Here is a 20,981-nt window from a genome sequence, read left to right as displayed (position 1 = left end):
TGGGTGGTACGCATGACCAGCACCATTCCCAGCTCCTGGACGCGGGTGGACTCCTCCACCTGCGACCGCAGCCGCCGCAAGCCGCCCGTCACCCTCTTCGCTTTTCTCCGGGTCGGTGGTTGCATCGGATCTATGTGTGGGTGTGGTAACTCCAGGAATCCAGGATCCATCTGGGCGGCAGATGTTCGCTTGGGCTCGGCTGCCCTCCGACCACCCGGCCCCTCTGCTGCTCCTACCTCCACCTGCTGTACCGGGACGGCTGTGTTGTGCGCACCAGTGAGTGTACCAGACGCCTCATCACTAAAGTGCCCAACCGAGGTGAGTGTTTCTGCGATGGTGGAGGGTGTTGGTGACAGCAGTGGCGTTGTGTCGTGCTCTTCGTCCCATTCTGAGTCCATGGCACTTTGGGGTGGGGGTTCGTCTCCACCCATCCACTCTGAGTCACTGTCCGGTATTTCGTCTTCCTGGGTAGTGCTGTCCCGGGTACTGTTGTCCCGGGTAGTGGTGTCCCGGGTAGTGGTGTCCTGGGTAGTGGTGTCCTGGGTAGTGGTGTCCTGGGTAGTGGTGTCCTGGCTCGGATGTGACAGGGGCCTGTGGCTGCCCCCTCATCGCTGGGTGGTCTCTCCCGCACGTGACGGGGGTGTCGTCTCCCTGTTGCTCCAGGTCTCTCCGTCTCCCGTGGTGTGCGAGGGGCATCCTGCGGGCGTCGCATGCTGGAGGGTGCGGGTCTCTCCGTCTCCCGTGGCCTCTGAGGGGCATCCTGCGGGCGGTCTGCATCTGCTGGGATGGGTGCCTGGACGTTTGGTCCTGCGATACACAATGAAGCATGCATGGTTAGACATCAGGCAGTGATCAGGTGATACGGGGGAGGGGGATATAGGGGAGGGGGGGATATTGGGACGGGCTGTCGGTGGCTCACTTGCTACTACGCCCCCGACCTCTGCATCAGCAACCTCCCGGTCCTCAGGTCCACCAGCCAGTTCCAGGGCCCTTTCCTGGTGTTCGGTCAGTGGCCTCTCATCAGCGGGGCCTCCTCCAGTCCTCACATGCTCCCTATTGTTGTGTGCGCGCTTCTCCTGTGGGGGGGTGTGTGGCAGGGGTAAAAGGCAACACTGTTAGGCAGGTATATGAATGCACGCCATCGGTTGCGCGTGCATTGCAGAGGTTAAGGTTAGGGCTGGATTCACTTGGGGATATGGGGGAGGGGGGATATGGGGGAGGGGAGATATGGGGGAGGGGGGATATGGGGGGATATGGGGGAGGGGGGATATGGGGGAGGGGGGATATGGGGGACGGGGGATATGGGGGGGATATGGGGGAGGGGGGATATGGGGGAGGGGGGATATGGGGGAGGGGGGATATGGGGGGGACATGGGGGAGGGGGATATGGGGGAGAGGGATATGGGGGAGGGGGGATATGGGGGAGGGGGGATATGGGGGAGGGGGATATGGGGGGGGGATATGGGGAGGGGGATATGGGGGGATATGGGGGAGGGGGGATATGGGGGAGGGGGGATATGGGGGAGGGGGGATATGGGGGAGGGGGGATATGGGGGAGGGGGGATATGGGGGAGGGGGGATATGGGGGAGGGGGGATATGGGGGAGGGGGGATATGGGGAGGGGGGATATAGGGAGGGGGGATATGGGGGAGGGGGGATATGGGGGAGGGGGGATATGGGGGAGGGGGGATATGGGGGAGGGGGGGATATGGGGGAGGGGGGGATATGGGGGAGGGGGGATATGGGGGAGGGGGATATGGGGAGGGGGATATGGGGGAGGGGGGGATATGGGGGAGGGGGGATATGGGGAGGCTCACCTTGCCTGCTCTGACGAGGTCGTTCACCTTCTTGTGGCACTGGGTGCCTGTCCGTGGTGTCAGGGCCACAGCGGTGACAGCCTCTGCCACTTCCCTCCACAGACGCCAGCTGTGGCGTGGGGCAACTCTGCGGCCGTGCCCAGGATACAGGGCGTCCCTCCTCTGCTCCACCGCGTCCAGGAGCGCCTCCACATCGCGTGACTCAAACCTCGGGGCTGAGCGGCGGCCAGCCATCCAGTCGGGTGTTGCGGTCGGGTGTTGCGGTCGGGTGGGGGGGAGCAGCGCGGCCTTATGAGCCGTCACGCCGTGCGGCGCGTATGACGCTGCACGGCGTGAACCACTGCGCAAGCGCGGATCCCATTACGTCACTGCTAGCCCATTTCGGGCCGGAGACTATCGACCCATTTTTCCGACGTGACGCAACTCGGATTTGCGCTGTTCTTTGCGCTGATCGGCGGACTTTCCGCCGATAACGGAGAATTTCGCCCCTTGGATTTACCTCCAATATCCGGGTACACCATTGAGCACCAGTCCCTGCCCTCCCTGCAGCACGGGCTTTGGCAACTGCGTATGCTTGGCACTGCAGGAGCACAGAACTGTTGGCTTCTGATTGGCCAGCAGTTTTATGAGGAGGGACCTCCTCCTGGAGTTGGGGGAAGTCCTGCTTCATACTAATTAAAGTGCCATCACTCAAAATGTTGAAGCAGCACGAGCAGGGCTGCATGGTGGCACAATGGTTAGCATTGCTGCCTCAGGGGCAGCACGGTGGCACAGTGGTTAGCATTGCTGCCTACGGTGCTGAGGACCCGAGTTCGAATCTCGGCCGTGGGTCACTGTGTGGAGTTTGCACATTCTCCCCGTGTCTGCGTGGGTTTCACCCCCACAACCCAAAGATGTGGCCGTTAGGTGGATTGGTCACACGAAAAAAAATTGCCCCTTAATTGGAAAAAATAATTGGATACTCTAAATTTTTTTTTAAAAATGCATTGCTGCCTCACGGTGCCGAGATCCCAGGTTCGATCCCGGCTCTGGGTCACTGTCCATGTGGAGTTTGCACATTCTCCCCGTACTTGCGTTGGTTTCGCCCCCACAACCCAAAGGTGTGCAGGGTAGGCGATTGGCCATGCTAATTTATCCTTTATTTGCAAAAAATTAATTGGGTACTCTAAATTTATGAAAGAAAAAGCAGGATGAGCAAGCTAAGTAGAGGCAGATCGCCAGAGGCATTTACCCGAGGGTGCAGGGAGCCCACCCTCAGTGTAAAATCTCGTCCCATGTCTCTGTAGCACATTTGAATGTTTTTGTATCTGTCTGTTGAAAATTGTTATTGTTAAGTGGTTCAGTGGCTTTGTTAAAAGGTTACAGAGTAAACCAGAATGTTAAAAATAGCACAACAGAATTACTCGATGCCCCTACATTACCAAAAATGTGCAGTATAATCTGTTACGGTGTGCAAACATTCCACCCACACACTAATGTATGTGGCTCATGACTACAGAGAAACTGTGGACATTATAAAGCTAATTGTGTGAACTTGCAATCCTGGCCTAGAGCCCCGGCCACAGGAAACAGGGATTAGGTATTTGAATGTGCACAGTCCATAATTTTCCACACATCTGAATTTCTATAAAGACTTACTGCTGGAAGTGCAATTCTGTAAAATTATTTATTATCAATGTGATAACACAAGTTTAATTAGTATAATGTGATTATATTTTGAGCAACAAGGCATAACTGACATAAGGCAACAGGCCAAGAGGACAAAGATTCAAACTGGCAAGAAGCAGTTTTAGGGCTAAAGCCAAGAAATTCTTCTTCATGCAAAGATTGATTGCTACTCAGAAATGGTTTCTGGGTACAGGAGGGAAAAAAATTGCAGTGATTTAAGATGCAACTGGATGTTGTGATTGGGCCACTGCAGATATATTTTGGATAAATAAACTAAGCTGGTTCAAGTGGCCTTCCTCATACAGACCTCCTACATTTGTGATAGCTACCTGATTTGGAAATAGTAACTGCAACACTGTTCTCTTCTGAAGTGGTGCTGGAGTTAATTAGAGAATTTAATGACAAGATTTGCTGTAGCCAAATGGAAGTCACCTCATCAACGGTGAACCAACACTGAGCACTCCCCTGTTAAAAGTCATCAACCATCTTTACAAACTTGAGTTTAGTCCTAATGACTATTGTCCTCTGGCCAGTCCAGCTTCAGAATACAACTCAGATTTCAGTTTAACTTGCTGTCTCTGTTCTCAACCAGCCCAGCGTTTCTGTTGGGACTCCTCAATGCTCACAATATACATGGAAACAGGGGACTGGATTCTCCGTCGCCCGATGCCTAAATCGTGATCGGCGAATCGGAGAATTGATTCCGATACTGGAATTGGGGCCGGTGCCAGTTTAACGCCGGCCTGTCATTCTCCGCCCCCTCCAAACCGCTGTCATCGTGTCACGCACTACACGCCGTTTCAATGCCATTGGCGCATCATGGGCTGGCCCACCCGCGAAGCTCCATCCCCAATGGGCCGAGTTCCAGCACCACCACACTCGTCCGGGATCCGTGTCACTAGCTGGGGGGGCTTCAGCTAGGGCTGGGGGGCTGGTGGAGGGTGGGATGTGGGGTCACGGATGTTGGGTTAGGGTTCGGGCACAAACAGGGCCATGTTTTACGACGCAACCGGTGCAGGTCATCAGCCCTGCGCATGCGTGACCCGGGACCTGGCCGTTTTCGCCGTGATCCGTGGGAGTTTCACGCGGCGACGATGCTAGTCCCTCACCAGCACCAGAATCAGTGAGGGGTTCGTGCTGATTTTCATGTCAACAACCTCCCGCGGATTCTCCGTTTGCGCCGGCACTTAGCCCCAGAAATGCAGAATCCAGCCCAGGATGTCACAAAACCCCAACGAGCAGCAGGGTCAGGGTATCTAGAGATCACAGGAATAAGACAGCATTACAGAAACATCTAACAAAAACAAAGACACCAAGGCAACAAAAAGAGGAAAAGGGAAATTAAACTAGAGTAAGGTCAGGTACCTAATTGCCAATCAGCATTAATTCTGCTATTCAAACAGCTCTACTTTCTAACCAGCCAGCTAATCTCCAGACTTTGATCGCTATTCTCCCGTCTTCGTCACCTGGTACACTTAGTTATGGTTTCTATATGGAAGTCAAGGCAACTTTTCTGTGAGTTTTTATAAATCCCCTAATCATTAAACATGGAAAAACAGGCTAAAGCGGTCAGTGAGATTATAAACTTTCTGCTATACTGAAAGATACATAGAAAATAGAAGCAGGAGGAGGCCATTCGGCCCTTTGAGCTTGCCCCACCATTCATTATGATCAAGTTCAATACCCTGTTCCCGCCTTCTCCCCCATATCTATTGATCCCTTTAACCTCAAGAGTAATATCTAATTCCTTCTTGAAATTACACAATGCTTTCACCTCAACTACTTTTTGTGGCAGTGAATTCCACAGATTTACTATTCTCTGGGTAAAGAAATTTCTCGTCATCTCAGTCCTAAAAGGTTATTTAAGAGATTATGGTGTTGGAAGAGATTTAAAAGCTTTGAATGGATTTCTTGAATGAGGCTTTTTCACTATCAAGTGTGTATGAGTGAGAGTTGTATTAGGTTATTCAAGTTTATTTTTCATCTCCACATGGCTCCCGAAGTCTACCCAAGGTGGATACTGGGTGAGTAGCTATGGAGGGGATGTTATGAGGGAGAATGGGGTATTTGGTAGGGGATGGAGCATTAGTTGGCATGGAGGTATGGTGGGACATGGGAGTGCTTGTGTCGGTGAGGGGAAGTGAGGGGTAAGGGCCAGAGGCCTTAATAGTATCTAAATCAATGGGGATAAAATCCCAGAGAACCAATCTCTTCTAACCATCCGCCTCAGCACCTGCCCACACCCGTGGTCGCCTAAGATCTGTTTCCAGGGTCAGTGAGCCCGACTCTATTCTGCCACTGCCTCCTCAAGAGTGAAAATTGGGTCTAACAAGGCCTTCAAACAGACAGATCTGCTGAGTCATAACATTTCCTGTCTTGAGCTACGCGTCTCTGTAGCAAAAATCGGGGGTGGGATTCTCCCATCAGGCGGCTACGTGTCGACGCCGGCAAAAAAAGGGAGTGTTTTACTCTGGCATCGGCGCCCGTTCCAGGACCCCAATCTCCGGCCCACAGGGGGCGAGCACGTCGCTGGAGCAGCCAACGCCGCTCCAGCTGCCGATCCCGGTGTGAACTTGGTACCACGGGGTTCGCGCATGCGCAGTTGGGACGGCGCCAACTAGTGCATGCGCAGTGGTCTTCTTCCCCGTGCCGGCCCCGAAGCCAAATGGCGCAGGGTTACAGGAGCCTGCGCGGAGGTAAGGAGGCCCCCAGCGAGAGAGGTCAGCCCGCCGATCGGTGGGCCCCGATCACGGGCCAGGCCACTATAGAGACCGACCCCAGGGCCTGACCCCCCCCCTACAGGGCACCCCCGGACACTTCAACGCCGAGGTCCCACTGTCTCAGAGAATCTTAGAAAGGCGCCGGCGGGACTCAGATTTTTTGTGATGGCCGCTCGGCCCATTCGGGCCGGAGAATCTGGCGCGCCGGCCCCAGTTGCAGAGTCCCGACCGGCGCTGTGCCGATCACGCTGGCGCCGATTCTCTGCTCTGCAGAGAATTGCGTCCTGGCGTCGGGGCGGCGCGGCGCGATTCACATCGCGCCGCGCCGATTCTCCGACCCAGCGGGGGGTCGGAAAATTCCGCTACGGGTTCTTAGACTCCCGACCTACATTCTTGTTGCACTCTTACTAATTTAATTTTGCACCCAGCTACAAGTCTGAGACAATATTTGCCGACCTCTTTGCGCATTCCACTACACATTCAAAGTTCAATTTGATTGAAACAAACATTAATAAAATATTGGGTTTATGTAACAACTTTAATTGTCCAGTTGTGGGTAGCATGCCTGCCTCTGAGCCAGAATTTTCAGTTTCAAGTCCCACCCCAGGACATGATAACCAAGGAAGGTGTTGTCACAACATGGTCAAACATGTTGAGTATCAACCTGCAAATGCTTCCAAAATACACTAATGGTAAGCGGTGTAAGAGTGGGACAGATTCCTGGTCAGCCTGGAAATAAATTAGAGCCTCTACCATCACAATTCACAGCTCATGCATATGAAAGAGATTCCTTAGAGGGCTGGTAGGGTTGGACGGACTGTGTGGATCAGACTGGAGCCAACAGCGCAAGGTTCAACTCCTGTTCCGGCTGAGGTGGGAACTGCCTTCTTGCCCTACCCTTGGTGGAGATCATGGCATTGTGGGTCTGACCTGCCTTTGTACCGAGAACTGACTAAGAGCAGCTGAAATATAGAAAAGTTTTCGAAGTGCAAGAGCGTGAGAAATTACTGAACTCTGAGAGCTCTGAAAGAGGTGACTAAAAGCAAGACTTTTTTTTAAAAAAGGCATTGAAAGGTTATTAAATGATGGAGAGTAAAATGACGTTACAGAGTGATTTATGGAAAGGGATTGCGCAGAGTCGAGAAAAGGCAGCTAAAGACTAGTCTGTGTGGTGGTAGTGGCAAATATAAGACAAGATGGGTAAATGGGCAGAGATGGTGTACTGAAGTGTAAAAGGTTAAAAATAAGGTTGCAGAGAAAGGGCGAGGATCGGCCATAGAAAATATTAAATGTAATGCATTGGGGGGTGGGGGTCAAGAGGCAATGTAGGTCAGAAAGGATTGATATGTCGATTGAGCAGGATTTACTACTGAACTGGATATAGACAACTAATTTTTGGACAAGTAGGGATTCATACAGAGTGGAGGAATGGATGCACAGCAAAACAATCTTAAAGAAACAGGGGACAACTTTGAACTTCAGGATATCCACTTTTAACCTGAAAATGAGCAGCCGGCAATCGAAAATCAGGAGGAAGTAGCAGAGCCACACCACAGAAACCCAAACCACTGCCTGGTGCAACTCCCAGGTAAATCCGTAAATGGACACGCAGCCACCTTCCTGTCTGAATGTTCACAACGTTCAGATACAAATAGATAAAATCCAGTTCTACGGGTGGCGACCAGCCTAAATGAACCACTGGTTGCTGCTCCTCAAAAAGGAAATTCTTTACTGACCCAGGGAAAGCAGTGGCAGTTTGTGCTGCCCCACAAAAATACTGCAGCATGCTGCTGGTCCTCCTCAACAACCAGAATTGAGCTGCTTCCATCACCCCTGAACTACTGCTCTTTGTCGCTCCAGTAAACCTTTCTTCAGTTGTTTCCATGTGTTACTAAACTATGACAGTGTGCAGAATTGTACATAATCTTGTTGTTAGCTGGCTATGGAGGAAGTAACAACGGGTAGGGATAATAGGAATGTGCTCATTTTGGTGTGATGTGTAAAGCGGTGTTCGCAAGGAATCTGTACTAGGCCTTAACTATTGTCATGTACATTAATGACTTGGATGACGGAATAAAGAGTAGCACATCCAACTTTACAGATGACATTAAGTAAGTGAGAGATAAAGTTATTTTGTAGGGAGTAGGAAGTCACAAAGAAACATAAGTGAGTCAACATAACTGTAACATATGGCTTTAGTGAGACACAGCAATACAACACTTAAAAACATATTCTACTTTAAATGGAACAAGCTTTTAAGAATTGTTGCACTCTGAGTGCCCTGCCAAACAGCTAGCTAGGAGGTCCCTGTGCTTGTGGAAAGTATGCAATGAGCATATGTTAAATATGTAAACGATCCAGCCCCACGGAATCCAGAGAGTTTGGGATTGCACAGCCCACCACTGAAACTATAACCTAGTCTTTCCCGTGATCAGTGTTAGCCTCAGGGCTATGTTGTAATTGAATGGTTTACTGAGCCAACTAAATGGCTTCTCTGCCCCGTCAGGATAAAAGGGTGGGCATTTAACAGCCAGCATTTCGAGGTCACCATGATCTGACCATATCAGAGATAATACTGGATGGTCAGAAATTCTGTCCAGTGACAATTATAATGACATCATTAAAAAAAAAAATCCGAGTATTAAGTGGCCAAATTCAGAAGAAGTCTGAATGAAGAACAGCCGCTTGTGCCAAAGGAGGACAAGAGCAAACCAATGGATCCATTGGACCCAACAACAGTCAGTGTCTTTAGGTGACAAATGGAGAGAGATTGGTCTGAGCCAACAACAGGGAAATGGGCAATTGCAAATCAATAGCCCAATTCACGAAGTGCCTGATTTTCTTTTCATTGATATGAATGGAAAATGGGCTGCAAATTCACTTTTGCCCATTTCCATGCTATTAGAGCAGACCTATTTCACCTTAAACAATAGAAATTTATAAATAGATTTGGCTTTTTAAGAGTAACTTTATTGGGGGACATTTGACCCCTATCCCCAGCCAATGCTTTTAAACTGAAAACTGGTTCCAAACTGCTGTGAAGACATACATTTGATTTAAACACAGCTGAATAACCCTATCCAGAGAGCAAGGTCCATTATTATAATACGTTAGTGAGGGTCCATACCTCAGATTTGAGCAGTCATTTGAATTTAACATTGGCCAGCTGGGTTTCCCAGGGCTCAGGAAACCAGAGCAGATGGATCCAGCAGTTAAGTGTTACTTAAAAGCAGAACTTGCTGGCAACGAATAGTAGAAGTGCTTTCCCATGGTCCCTCAAGCAAATCTTCTGCCGAGATCAGCCAGCTCCCCTCCTGCATTCCCCCAAACCGGTGATCCCTGGTTGCCAGTCCAACTTCCACCCTCCCATCAACCCATGATGTTTCCGGGGACTTTCTCCAACCTCCAATGGTCTCTGACTGCAGCCTTCGACAACCAGCTCTCTCTCCCATAGCCAGTCGGTCTGGCCAGCTGCTGGGTGAAAAAAGGAGCAACTACGTTTGCGTGTAAACAGAGTCCCGTTTTGGGCATGTATAGTGGGGTCTTGACCCCTCTGTCAAACGATTTTTGTGACTTTGATCGGGAAAATCCCGCCAAGGCTGCACTTACCTCACCGTTTTTAAATGCTGCCCGATCTCTCAACTCCCCTCGGACACTCCATTGCGGCCTCCAGATCCTCTACTGCTCCATCTTACCTTTCAAGGGTCCTCAAGCCCCCCTCACCCCACCTCTAGGCACTCCTCCAGGCGCGATCCCTGGCAAGGACACCCGGGCACTTTGGCACTGCTAGTTTGGCAGTACCCCTGCCAGCCTGGCAGTGACACCCTGGCCGTGTCAGGGTGGCACTGTCAGGGTGCCCATGTGCAGGCGGGAGAGCCAGGGTACCAGCCTGCCCAGAGCCTGACCATCCAGGGCCTTCCATGGCCTGGGAGATCCCCCCAGGTGACGTTACATCTGGTCCACGTTTGTGTGGATCAGTGCTAAACAGCGCCATTGTGAAGTCTCCAAGCCACTGCGTTAATTCCCATGCCTCAGTGCCGGCAAGATCCAGATTGCAGTGTCTTGCACGATCTCGTTAGATCTCGCAAGGCACGGCGCTGAGGTTCCAGGTTCGATCCCGGCTCTAGGTCACTGCCCTGTGGAGTTTGCACATTCTCCCTGTGTTTGCGTGGATTTCGCCCTCACAACCCAAAGATGTGCAGGGTAGGTGGATTGGCCACGCTAAATTGCCCCTTAATTGGAAAAAATGAATTGGGTGCTCTAAAATTTAAAGAAAAGATCTCACAAGGCATTACACCTGTTGCAAGTCTCGCGAGAAGCTTCTCTCGGGTTTTAACGCATCACCAAGTTAGGTGCAATGAGGTCATTCGATTACGCCATATGTGATAATGAGATTCATGATGGTATTCTTCTGCCCTGTAAACATGTGCCCCTGCTCCCTTCCTGTGAATATCACGGCTAAATGTCTGAGCTGCTAACTGTCTGACCCAGACTTATATGGTCAAATAACCATGATGTGCACTATTATCTAATTTTCCTAACAGTCATAAAACAACAATTTGTTCTATGTGTGAGTGTGTATCATTTGAAAATCTCAAGATAAGTTAGCCAAACTTAAAATCAAACTTCATTCACCAATTTTTCAAGTTCAGCAGTTCAGAATACCGTCAAAGTATATTTAAACAAGAGGAACAGCGCACCTTTTTCACAAAACGCAATTAGAAGAAAAAAATAGCTTTTGCTTGCCCAACAACTCTCTACTCAGAAAGCGGCCAAAAGATAGTCACAAAGTTCAAAGTATAATGGAGCAACAGAAATTAGCGCTGTTATACAGTAAGCAGTTTTACCAACTTGAAGACATTTCAAAAGAATGAATTTTGCATGCTCAAATTATAATCTTACATACATGGGGAAAGGAGCAAGCTATTTTGATAATTCTGAATACAAAGTAATCACATTTTATTATAATCTGCACCTTTTTGAGCATGCTGTTTCTCTTTAATTAATGTCAAGTCAACCCAATCATGCTCCCTTAGTTCAATCTGAGATTTAACCCGCATCACATATACCTGAACTTTGATAACCTTGACGGTATTCTTTGCTATTATTGTAATACTGTGACACAGTGAACATCAAATCCCACAAAAATAGCATGGATGTAAGGACTAAACTGATGAGTATTCACGGGCGGGATTCTCCAAACCCCCGCCAGGTCAGAGAATCCCCGTGGGGCGGCGTGAATCCCGCCACGCCGCTCCAATGCCGGCTGCCGTATTCTCCGGTGCCAGGTTTCGGTCGGGAATCACGCCACGCCAGTCAGGGGCTGTTGCCAGCGGCCCCTCGGCATTTCTCCGGGCCCCGATGGGCCGAGCGGGCGTCGGTTTCTGGCTAGTCCCACCGCCGTGGATTGGACATGGTCCCACATGGCGGGACCTGGCAGGTAAGTTGGCTGGTGCGGTCCTCGGGTGGACGCGGGGCGGATCCGACCCCGGGGGGGCCTGCATGGTGGCCTGGCCCATGATCGGGGCCCACCGATCTGCGGGGGGAACTGTGCTGTGGGGGCACTCCTTCCTTCCGCGCCGGCCCCTGAAAGGCTCCGCCATGGCTGGCGCGGAGAAGACACCCCCCTGCGCCTGCACCAGAATACGCCGGCTGGTCTGCGCATGCGCTGAACCACATCGATGGTTCTGCGCATGTGCTAACTCGCGCAGTCCCTTTGGCGCTGGCTGGTGCGGTGCCAGCCTTTCCGGCACTGGCCTAGCCCCCGGAAGTGCGGAGAATTCCGCAACTTCTGGTCGGCCCGACGCCGGAGCGGTTCGCGCCGTTTTTACGCCGGTGTCAGGCCAACGCGCCGATTTGGGAGAATCCCGCCTCACAACTATTCAAAGATGTTGAAGTGTGATTTTTAAAACAGAATGGAAATTTAACAATTATATACATTTTAGGTTGATGTAAATAGCCATTAACAAGAAGTAGCTTGCAGATAATGGTTTGCTGAAGATGTCGTCTTCACTGATTAAAAGTTTGGTTAGAAAAAGGTTAAAATGATTTTTATATATGAATCAGACAATAGTAAAGCACAATTGTTTCTTTAGCTGAATCAACTTCTGGGGCGGGATTCTCCGCAATCGGCGCGATGTCCGCCGACCGGCGCCAAAAACGGCGCAAATCAGTCTGGCATTGCGCCGCCCCAAAGGTGCGGAATCCTCCGCCCCTTGAGCGACCGAGCCCTAACCTTGAGGGGCTAGGCCAGAGGCGGACTGATTTCCGCCCCGCCAGCTGGCGGGAAAGGCCTTTGGTGCCCCGTCAGCTGGTGCGGAAATGACATTGCCGGGGGGGCGCATGCGCGGGAGCGTCAGCACCCGCTCACGGCATCCCCGCACATGCGCAGTGGAGGGAGTCTCTTCCGCCTCCGCCATGGTGGAGACCGTGGCGAAGGCGGAAGGAAAAGAGTGCCCCCACTGCACAGGCCCACCCGCGGATCGGTGGGCCCCAATCGCGGGCCAGGCCACCGTGGGGCCCCCCCCCCCCCAGGGCCATATCGCCCCGCGCCCCGCCCCAGGACCCCAGAGCCCACCCGCGCCGCCTTAACCCGCCGTTCAAAAGGTGGTTTAATCCACGCCGGCGGGACAGGCATTCTAGCAGCGGGATTTCGGCCCATCCGGGCCGGAGAATCGCCGGGGGGGAGGGGCCCGCCAACCGGCGCGGCCCGATTCCCACCCCCGCCGAATATCCGGTGCCGGAGAATTCGGCAACCGGCGGGGCGGGATTCACGCCAGCCCCCGGCGATTCTCCGACCCCTGCGCCCCTGACTCTGAACGTGACAGATGAAAGGTTTAACTGTTTATTGAATGAACTCTGACGATAGAAGCACAATAAAGGGATAGCAAAAATAGCACTATACCTTGTAGGCACCTTCCAATAGCTCAGAGAGGTTGGAGAATTCTGCATTCAACTGCTTTGCAACTGCACCTGGCATCAATGGGAGAAGATCCTTTAAAAAAAAAGGCAGATCATTTTTTCAATTAAACTTTTTTTACAAGTCTTCTTAGAAGGAGTGATTATCATGAAAATAAATAATCTTAAAAATAAATAAACCTTAAATGTTTGCCTTAGAAGCACTAACATCAATTGTTGTATTGGTTCAAATCTAGGCCGGGATTCTCCCCTACCCGGCGGGGCGGGGGGTCCTGGCGGGAGGGAGTGGCATGAACCACTCCGGCGTCAGGCTTACCCAAAAGGTGCGGATTTGCACCTTTAGGGGCTAAGCCCTCACCTTGAGGGGCTAGGCCCGCGCTGGAGTGATTGGCGTGCCGCCAACTGGCAGGAAAGGCCTTTGGTGCCATGCCAGTCGGGGCCGAAGAGACTCCGCTGCTGATGTCATCCCCGCGCATGCGTAGGGGGGGGTCATTTCCGCATCGGCCATCGCAGAGGCTATGGCCAAGGCGGAAGGAAAAGTGTGCCTCCGCGGCACATGCCCGCCCCCGGATCAGTGGGCCCCGATCAGTGGGCCCCGATCGCGGGCCAGGCCACCGTGGGGGCACCCCCTGGGGCCAGATCACCCCGCGCTCCCCCCAGGACCCCGGAGCCCGCCCGCGCCGCTAGTCCTGCCCGCGCAGCTCGTCCCGGCCGGTAAGGTAGGTGGTTTGATTCACGCCGGCGGGACTGGCATGACAACAGCGGGACTTCGGCCCATCGCGGGCCGGAGAATCGCCGGGGAGGCCCGCCAACCAGCACGGCGCGATTCTCGCCCCCGCCGAATTTTCGTTGCCGGAGAATTCGGGGGCCAGCGGGGGCGGGATTCACGCCGCCCCCCGCCGATTCTCCGACTCGGTGGAGGGTCAGAGAATCCCGCCCCTAATCTTTACAAGTGAAAGTTATTGTTTGCTTGAGCATATTTAAAACACCACAGATATCTTGAAAGTAACAGTCGCATGAGATAATCAGCACCATAAAATGCAGCCAGTTTACCTGGTATTGGAATTTACTTTCAATTAATGTTCGCAGAAACCTGAAATATGATTTGATTTTAATAATATTTCAGATGTGATTAAGTATAAATTAATCACGCGCAACCAAAGTCACTTTTCCCAGAAAGCCCAACACTTGTGTTGGTGAGACTACATCTGGAGTATTGTGTCCCGTTTTGGTCTCCTTATTTGAGGAAGGATGTGGTGTCTTTGGAGGCAGTTCTGAGGAGGTTCCCCAGATTGATTCCGGTGGTGTAAGGGTTGAGAGATTAAACAGTTTGGGCTTAAACCCGCTGGAGTTTCGAAGAATGAGAGGGGATCTGATTGAGGTATATGAAATACTAAAAGGGATTGATGAAGTAAATATAGACAAAATGTTCCCCCTTGTGGGGCAATCTAGAACGAGAGGTCACAGATATAGATTGAAAGGCAGTTGATTTAGAAGTGAGATGAGAAGGAGCTACTTCTCGCAGAGGGTGGTGAATTTGTGGAACTCGCTGTCTCATAGTGCAGTGGAGTCTGAGTCATTAAATGATTTCAAAACAGAGATAGATATATTTCTGATTTTTTTTTAATGGGTTAAAGTGATATGAGGAACAGGTGGGGAGGTGGATTTGAGGCCAGGAAGAGATCAGCCATGATCTGATTGAATGGAGGAGGAGGCTCGGGAGGCTGAATTGCCTATATCTGCTCTTAATTCCTATGTTCCTATGTCTCATTCAGTTTGGTATTAACAGCATAAATCTTACCTTGTACCAATTGATGCAGGAGCCCTGAACTGCAAAAATGACATGGATATTATTTTCCAGCAGCTTATCCACCAGCAAACCCACGGATGGATGCTCCTGTTAGAAGTCAGGACACAAGCATACATAATGTTACCACAGAGTAGAGGGGGTCATTCAGAACTATTAACATAACATTAAGAATGTCTTGGGAAATTCAGCAAACCATTTATGTACTTAACTTTTGTTCTATATTCATGTCATTTTAAAAATAGGCATTATTTATGAATATGAATCTGGGAAGAGTGAACACAGCAGTTTGTCTCTGATCTTAGTTTCGAGCTGCCGCAGTAACTGGTTTTCAGACCTACATCAGTGAAATCTACAGATCTGCAAAATCCACGGAGCCACTGCAAGCTGGACAAGTGGTTCAGCTGATGTAGAAGGACAGAGAAAAATGAAACAGAGTGGTTCCAGCCACCATTATGAAACAGGTGAATGCATGTACGCACATTACTCCTGCTGCCTTAATAGTGACACCAGTAAAAATTGATACAGTAATATTTCACTACGATAGGGATTACAGGGCTGACTCCCAAGCCAACATTAACAGGCAGTTCAGGTTGACTGATTGAAGGAACAGTTGCTTTTAACCCCAAGCATGTTTGGGTCAGGCGAATCCTTAGTTTGAGGCCCTAGTTATGTTAATGTCTCAGTTGCCTCCCATGAGGAGATAAAAAGGAATGTTCGGGCAGCCAGAAGCCGCTTGCCAGAAAGCTGGTAACGTGCAGAGTTTTAGAACGATTTTGTGGAAGGGGAGGGATGCGTTGTGTGAAGCTTGGCTTGGGCAGTTGTGACACTTCTTGTTGGACCCAGAGGAGCACTCCTCCACAGTGGTAAGTTTTATATTTACCCCTGGGTGGCCTCTTCTGTCTGCAAACCATCATGACATTCAGTCTAACATGTGTCTTCCCGATCAGGCCCGAGTAAAATCAAATCCTTTTCATGTAATAGGAACCTGGAGTTCAGAGTTCCACCAGCCCACTGCCTGCTTTAGGTGAGCCCTCATACACCTGCCCAGAAAGGGTCATGATCAGGGAAGAAATCCCGTCCATTTATAACTTGTTCACCAGCCCAGTGCTTAAAATCAATCGCTGTGATTTTCCATCTATTCACTGAAATTAACAAGATATCTGACTCCAATATCGTGGCTTGAAATGCCTACCTCACACTCAGGAATAAAGTCTTTGAATCTTTGTGGCAATGTCAATAACAGTAATACTGTAGATATTGGCCGCGATTCTTCCAAAAGGGAACAAAGTCCCCGAGTGAGCGCGTTTCCCAGCACAGTGCCAAGAAACAGTGGCTGTTCAACGTGACTTGCATTGAATTCGGGGCCTGAACATGGAACGCGCGGCCAAGGCTGCACATAGCCACGTTTTGAACAGTGGGAAGCTCCGCTCGCCAGAACCCCCAATTGTAGCGAGAGGCTGTGAGGCTGCCAAAACAATTCCCGACCTCCCCAGCCCGAAGGCAATATGGGAGGGTCCCCAACCCCTCCCACCCACAACCCTCCAACACCCACGCTGCGCAACCCGGCCTGATTGCGCAGAGATAAAAAGTGCCAGCTTGGCACCTTGGCAGTGCCAACCTGGCACTCTGGCAGTGCCCGTTCCAGCTGGCAGTGCCTCCTGGGAACCTTGGCGGTGCCAGGCTAGCACCCAGATGGCTTGCCAGGGTGCCAGGCTGACACTGTCAGGATACCCAGGTGGCACCAGCAGTGTCAGTGCACCACCCTGTCCAAAGTGTATGCAGCTGGGGGCCTCCGATCCCCCGTTAGTGGGGGCCAGTACTGAACGGCGCTTGCCCGAGGTGTCCGAGGCGAAGGGATTGAATTCCAAATCCTCAGGTACCTTGGCAATCTGCAAAGTAGAGCGAGGCAGTCAGCCTCGTATGCATATTTGCCAAAAGATGATTCCTCCCATGTGGACTGTGTTGTGTCATGCTGCTTCGGATAACACAGGCTGCTACCTGATGCAGTCTTAACTAAAGGATGCTCCAGACTCTGAAATGAGTTCAACGTGTTTATTGAACTATTAACACAGTTCTCAAATCAGTTCGACTCTCTGCTAATCTAACTGTAGTAACTCAGTCTCACTGTGCCAGCTTGTTCTAAGCCATGTGCTGGGGTGTGATGCTGCTGATCAACCCTGTCTAGCTCTCTAGATGTCTGTCTGTGGAAAGAGGCAGGGTGTGAGTGCCTCATCCCTTTTATAGTGTTTATGTCATGCCCCTTATGGTGATGCCACCTCTGAGTGTCCTGACTGCCCATTAGTTGTGTCCTATTCTGAGTGTTCATTGGTTGCATGTTTGCATATCATGACATTTCCCCCTTTTTTTTTGAACTGTGAGGGGAAATTGGAGCATCCGGAGGAAATTCACACAGACAAGGTGAGAATATGCAGATTCCACACAGTCACCCAAAATTGGAATCGAACCCAGGTCCCTGGTGCCGTGAGGTAGCATGCTAACCACTGTGCCACGGGAGCCGCAAACCCATTTTAATACATTAGCATGTTATTAGTGAGCACTCACTCCAGGACTTATGCCCTCACTCGGCAGCCTTTCCTTCTCTTCGTGTCATGGTGCCCCTTGGTTTAAAGGAGCCTGGTGGCTGGCATGCAGGAAAACTAATTCTAATATCGGACACACGCATCTCTCTCTCCCCCACGTACACTCGCATCCGCAGAGAAGGTAAAGGTTTTATTTGCCGCACTGCAGTTTATTTTATGATTTTATTGTTTTTTGCAAATAGTGCAAAATGTAGAATACATTTTAAGTCAAACCACGTTCATATGTTTTGGTCCTGCCCAAAGCTGGAAGATTACTGGAAGGAGGTGTTTAGGGTAATCTCTAAAGTGGTGCATGTGAAACTGCACTGCCAGTTGCAGAAAGTGAGATGCATTTAAGTACAGTTGATGTCTCATAACTCACTTTATTATATGCTACCAGACAGACATCCTAAATTAAGATCTGAGATGCAAACTGAAATGTGATATTAGGGAGTAAATTGAAATAGAATCTACTTCAGGTTGGCTGCTACCCAAAGTGGTCTCTTCATTTGCCAGTCATTAACAAAATTCACATCAGAAATACATTGGGATTTTTTATTTAAATAGGCCTTTTGCAGATGCTCACAAAAATACTTTTCTAAAAATAGATGTATTCGTTTGTAGCGGGGCTCTCCCACAAAGCCCCTGTTCACTCGTTATAATTGTAGTACCTGTGACAAGAACCTTGGCCGGTTTAGCAAGTTGGCTAAACAGCTGCCTTGTAATGCAGAACAAGGCCAGCAGCGCGGGTTCAATTCCCGTACTGACCTCCCCCAACAGGCGCCGGAATGTGGCGACTAGGGGCTTTTCACAGTAATGTCATTGAAGTCTACTTGTGACAATAAGCGATTATTATTATTTATTCACCACAACTGTTAAAAAATGAAGAAGAAATTAAAAATATAACATACGGCTTGACACAATGGCTCTGTGATTAAGAGCGCCTAGCTCTGTGATTAAGAGCCCCAATTAACTATCCAATTCCATTCCAGGCAGTGGCAGGAGCTACACTGTCTATGTCATGATGTAGATGAAGAGACCAAGATTAATGTATTGAAGAATGGTGTCAAAACAAAGCTAGGTGGGAAAGCAAGCTATGAAGAGGACTGCTTCAGCTGTCTCCCTAGGTTTAACTTTATTTTTATCTCTCTTTTCCTAATCTACTCTCTTACCCAGCACCTAACCCCCATTACTTCAACCAAATGTTAATCCAGAAAGAACCCCCATATTTCATCTCAACTCTGGACTTTAACAAAACCCAATTACTTCACACCTGGTCGAGTGTTGTGGGCCTGGGTTTAGAGAATCATGGAGTTCACCTGACCCACAACTTCTAATAGATTGTGGTATGGGGAGCACACGGCCCACTCTACAGGTGTGGTACAGCAGAAATGGAAACGTATTTTTTAAAGCAAAACAATGTTTATTCTATGAACTCAAGTTAACATTTTTAAAACATACAGTGAACATCTTAGAAACCATCAATTCAGATACAACCCCCAAAGAATACAACACTGAGTAATCCTTTAAGCTTTCCCCATATGACTTGAAAACAAAACCTTTAACAGACGCACATCAGGTTAAAGTCACTACTGAAAACATTTATAATTCTGAATTCACCAAATGATCAAGAGATAGTCTTTTCATGGCACAGAGATCTACAGTACACCTGTTCTGTCTGGCTTCAGCTCCAACACTCAAAACGAAACTAAAACACACCCTGCAGCCTGCTCAAAAACGAAAGTAAAAAGCTGACAGACAGCCCAGCTCCACCCACTCTCTGACATCACTGCAGTAGTAAACACCCATTTCTTAAAGGTACTCGCACTACATATATTTATATACACACCCATTTATAAACACCCATTTCTTAAAGGTACTCTCACATGACACTAGTCTGTCACAGATCTTGACCTGCTCCTTTCACCCTGTGGGTAACCATAGAAAAGGGATCCATGAATACAATGAAATTATGTTTTACAGTATACTACCTGAAAGTAATTCCAATTGTTGCAAGAATTTGTTGACAGTGTTACGCCGATAATGTTGGAAGATATATCATACAAAACTAACAATAAAAATACAGGAATATAGAAATATAATGACATAGTTCGTCTTCTCTGTCCTTGCACAACTTTGTTTTATGTTCCTTGATAATTTAATTTTGGAGTTCCTTTTAGTCTTCATAATTGTTGTTTTGACTTCTCTCCTAATCTCAACATATTCTCTCTTAACATGCACTCCTCTGTGTCTATATGCTGAAGAGATGCCCCTTTCCTAATGTTCAACTGTTTCCTTTAAAACTTTATTCATCCATGGAAAGTCCCACTAAATGTTTACTTGCTTTTTCCTTTCAGTGGAACATATTTTTCATGCACTCTGTGGAACACCGTTTTAAATGCTTTTAATGATAAGAAATGCTCTCCAGTTTCCCATTACTGAAGTGCATGAGTAACCACGCTGTAATTCATACTGCACAGACTATACAACTCAATGTCACAGGGTGCAGTACTGCTCCCAACAAAGAAGCCAAGCAAAACAACAATTGAGAAAGTTCACTCAGGGCTATGTATCCAAATGTAGTAATGGTTCAATAAAGCTTGCAGGCGTTTTAATCACCTTATAATCTAGTTTACTATCTTCTGTGTCGCAGATTGCGCAACTGACCATCTTGCACTTTCTTTCGGAGCAAAATCTCAATGCGGGGGGAGAGAGAATGTCCCACGCTCCCTGCGATGTGTTTCTCGGCAGTGGGAGGTGGCCCGCCATTCCCCCTCCCCCCAAAGTCAGCGGGACCAGAAGATCCTGCTAGCGTGAATGGCCAGCAAATTCCAGACTCAGTCTTGGCAAATATAACTCAAAAAGGCAGACTCCTACTTGTGTTCCTGGCTAGGATTGATGCTTACAGAGGCACCCCGAAAAAGCGATGATTTTCTCACCTTTACAAACAATTAGATGGGAAACAATGGGATACCTGTCATTTCCAGGTAAAATCATCTGGATTTCAGGTGTACTATTTGGACAGAATTTAATCCAGGCAATGGGGATCCTTCTGGCAGATCTGGAGGACTTAGGGATTCCCGAGCTGGTGAAGTGAGGCATGTGGACCATACAGGTACGAGACAGGGATGTTTTGCTGTTCGTGCATGTCCGCTAATGGTGCCTCTGGTAACCTGCAGCTGTCTGACTTTGCACTGCTCCTCCAACAGACATCCAACAATTTTGCAATCTCCTGCAACTTATGTTATCCCTTTCACGGGCTTATGATTCTGAACCTGAAGAGTCAATGTGTGACCCTCAGACTTTTCCATCAGGTCCTCCAACTCCAATCTATGCTCCTCAGCCTGTAACTTTCGAAACTCCTTTTATTCTCCTGTGGAAGGCAGTTGCAAAATGGCTGACCCACCTCTAAGATGCCTCACTTCAACCAGGCTTTCACTGGTTGCGGATCTGGCGGCCCATTAACCCT

General features: G+C 49.4%; 1 protein-coding gene across 1 annotated transcript in view; it reads right to left on the bottom strand.

The window, feature by feature from the left end:
• itgb8 (integrin, beta 8) overlaps positions 1-20,981 on the bottom strand; it is a 138,408-nt gene that overhangs the window by 84,825 nt on the left and 32,602 nt on the right. Inside the window, exons 7-8 of the mRNA XM_072509202.1 lie at positions 14,925-15,020; positions 13,110-13,199 (exon numbers count right to left, since the gene is read on the bottom strand). Of these exons, the coding sequence (XP_072365303.1) occupies positions 13,110-13,199; positions 14,925-15,020 (186 nt within the window). The remainder of the gene's footprint in view (positions 1-13,109; positions 13,200-14,924; positions 15,021-20,981) is intronic.

This window comes from Scyliorhinus torazame, chromosome 6, assembly GCF_047496885.1.
Source record: "Scyliorhinus torazame isolate Kashiwa2021f chromosome 6, sScyTor2.1, whole genome shotgun sequence".
Lineage (NCBI taxonomy): Eukaryota > Metazoa > Chordata > Chondrichthyes > Carcharhiniformes > Scyliorhinidae > Scyliorhinus > Scyliorhinus torazame.
The sequence above is the reverse complement of the archived record's forward strand: the minus strand, read 5'-3'. Positions and strand labels throughout refer to the sequence as shown.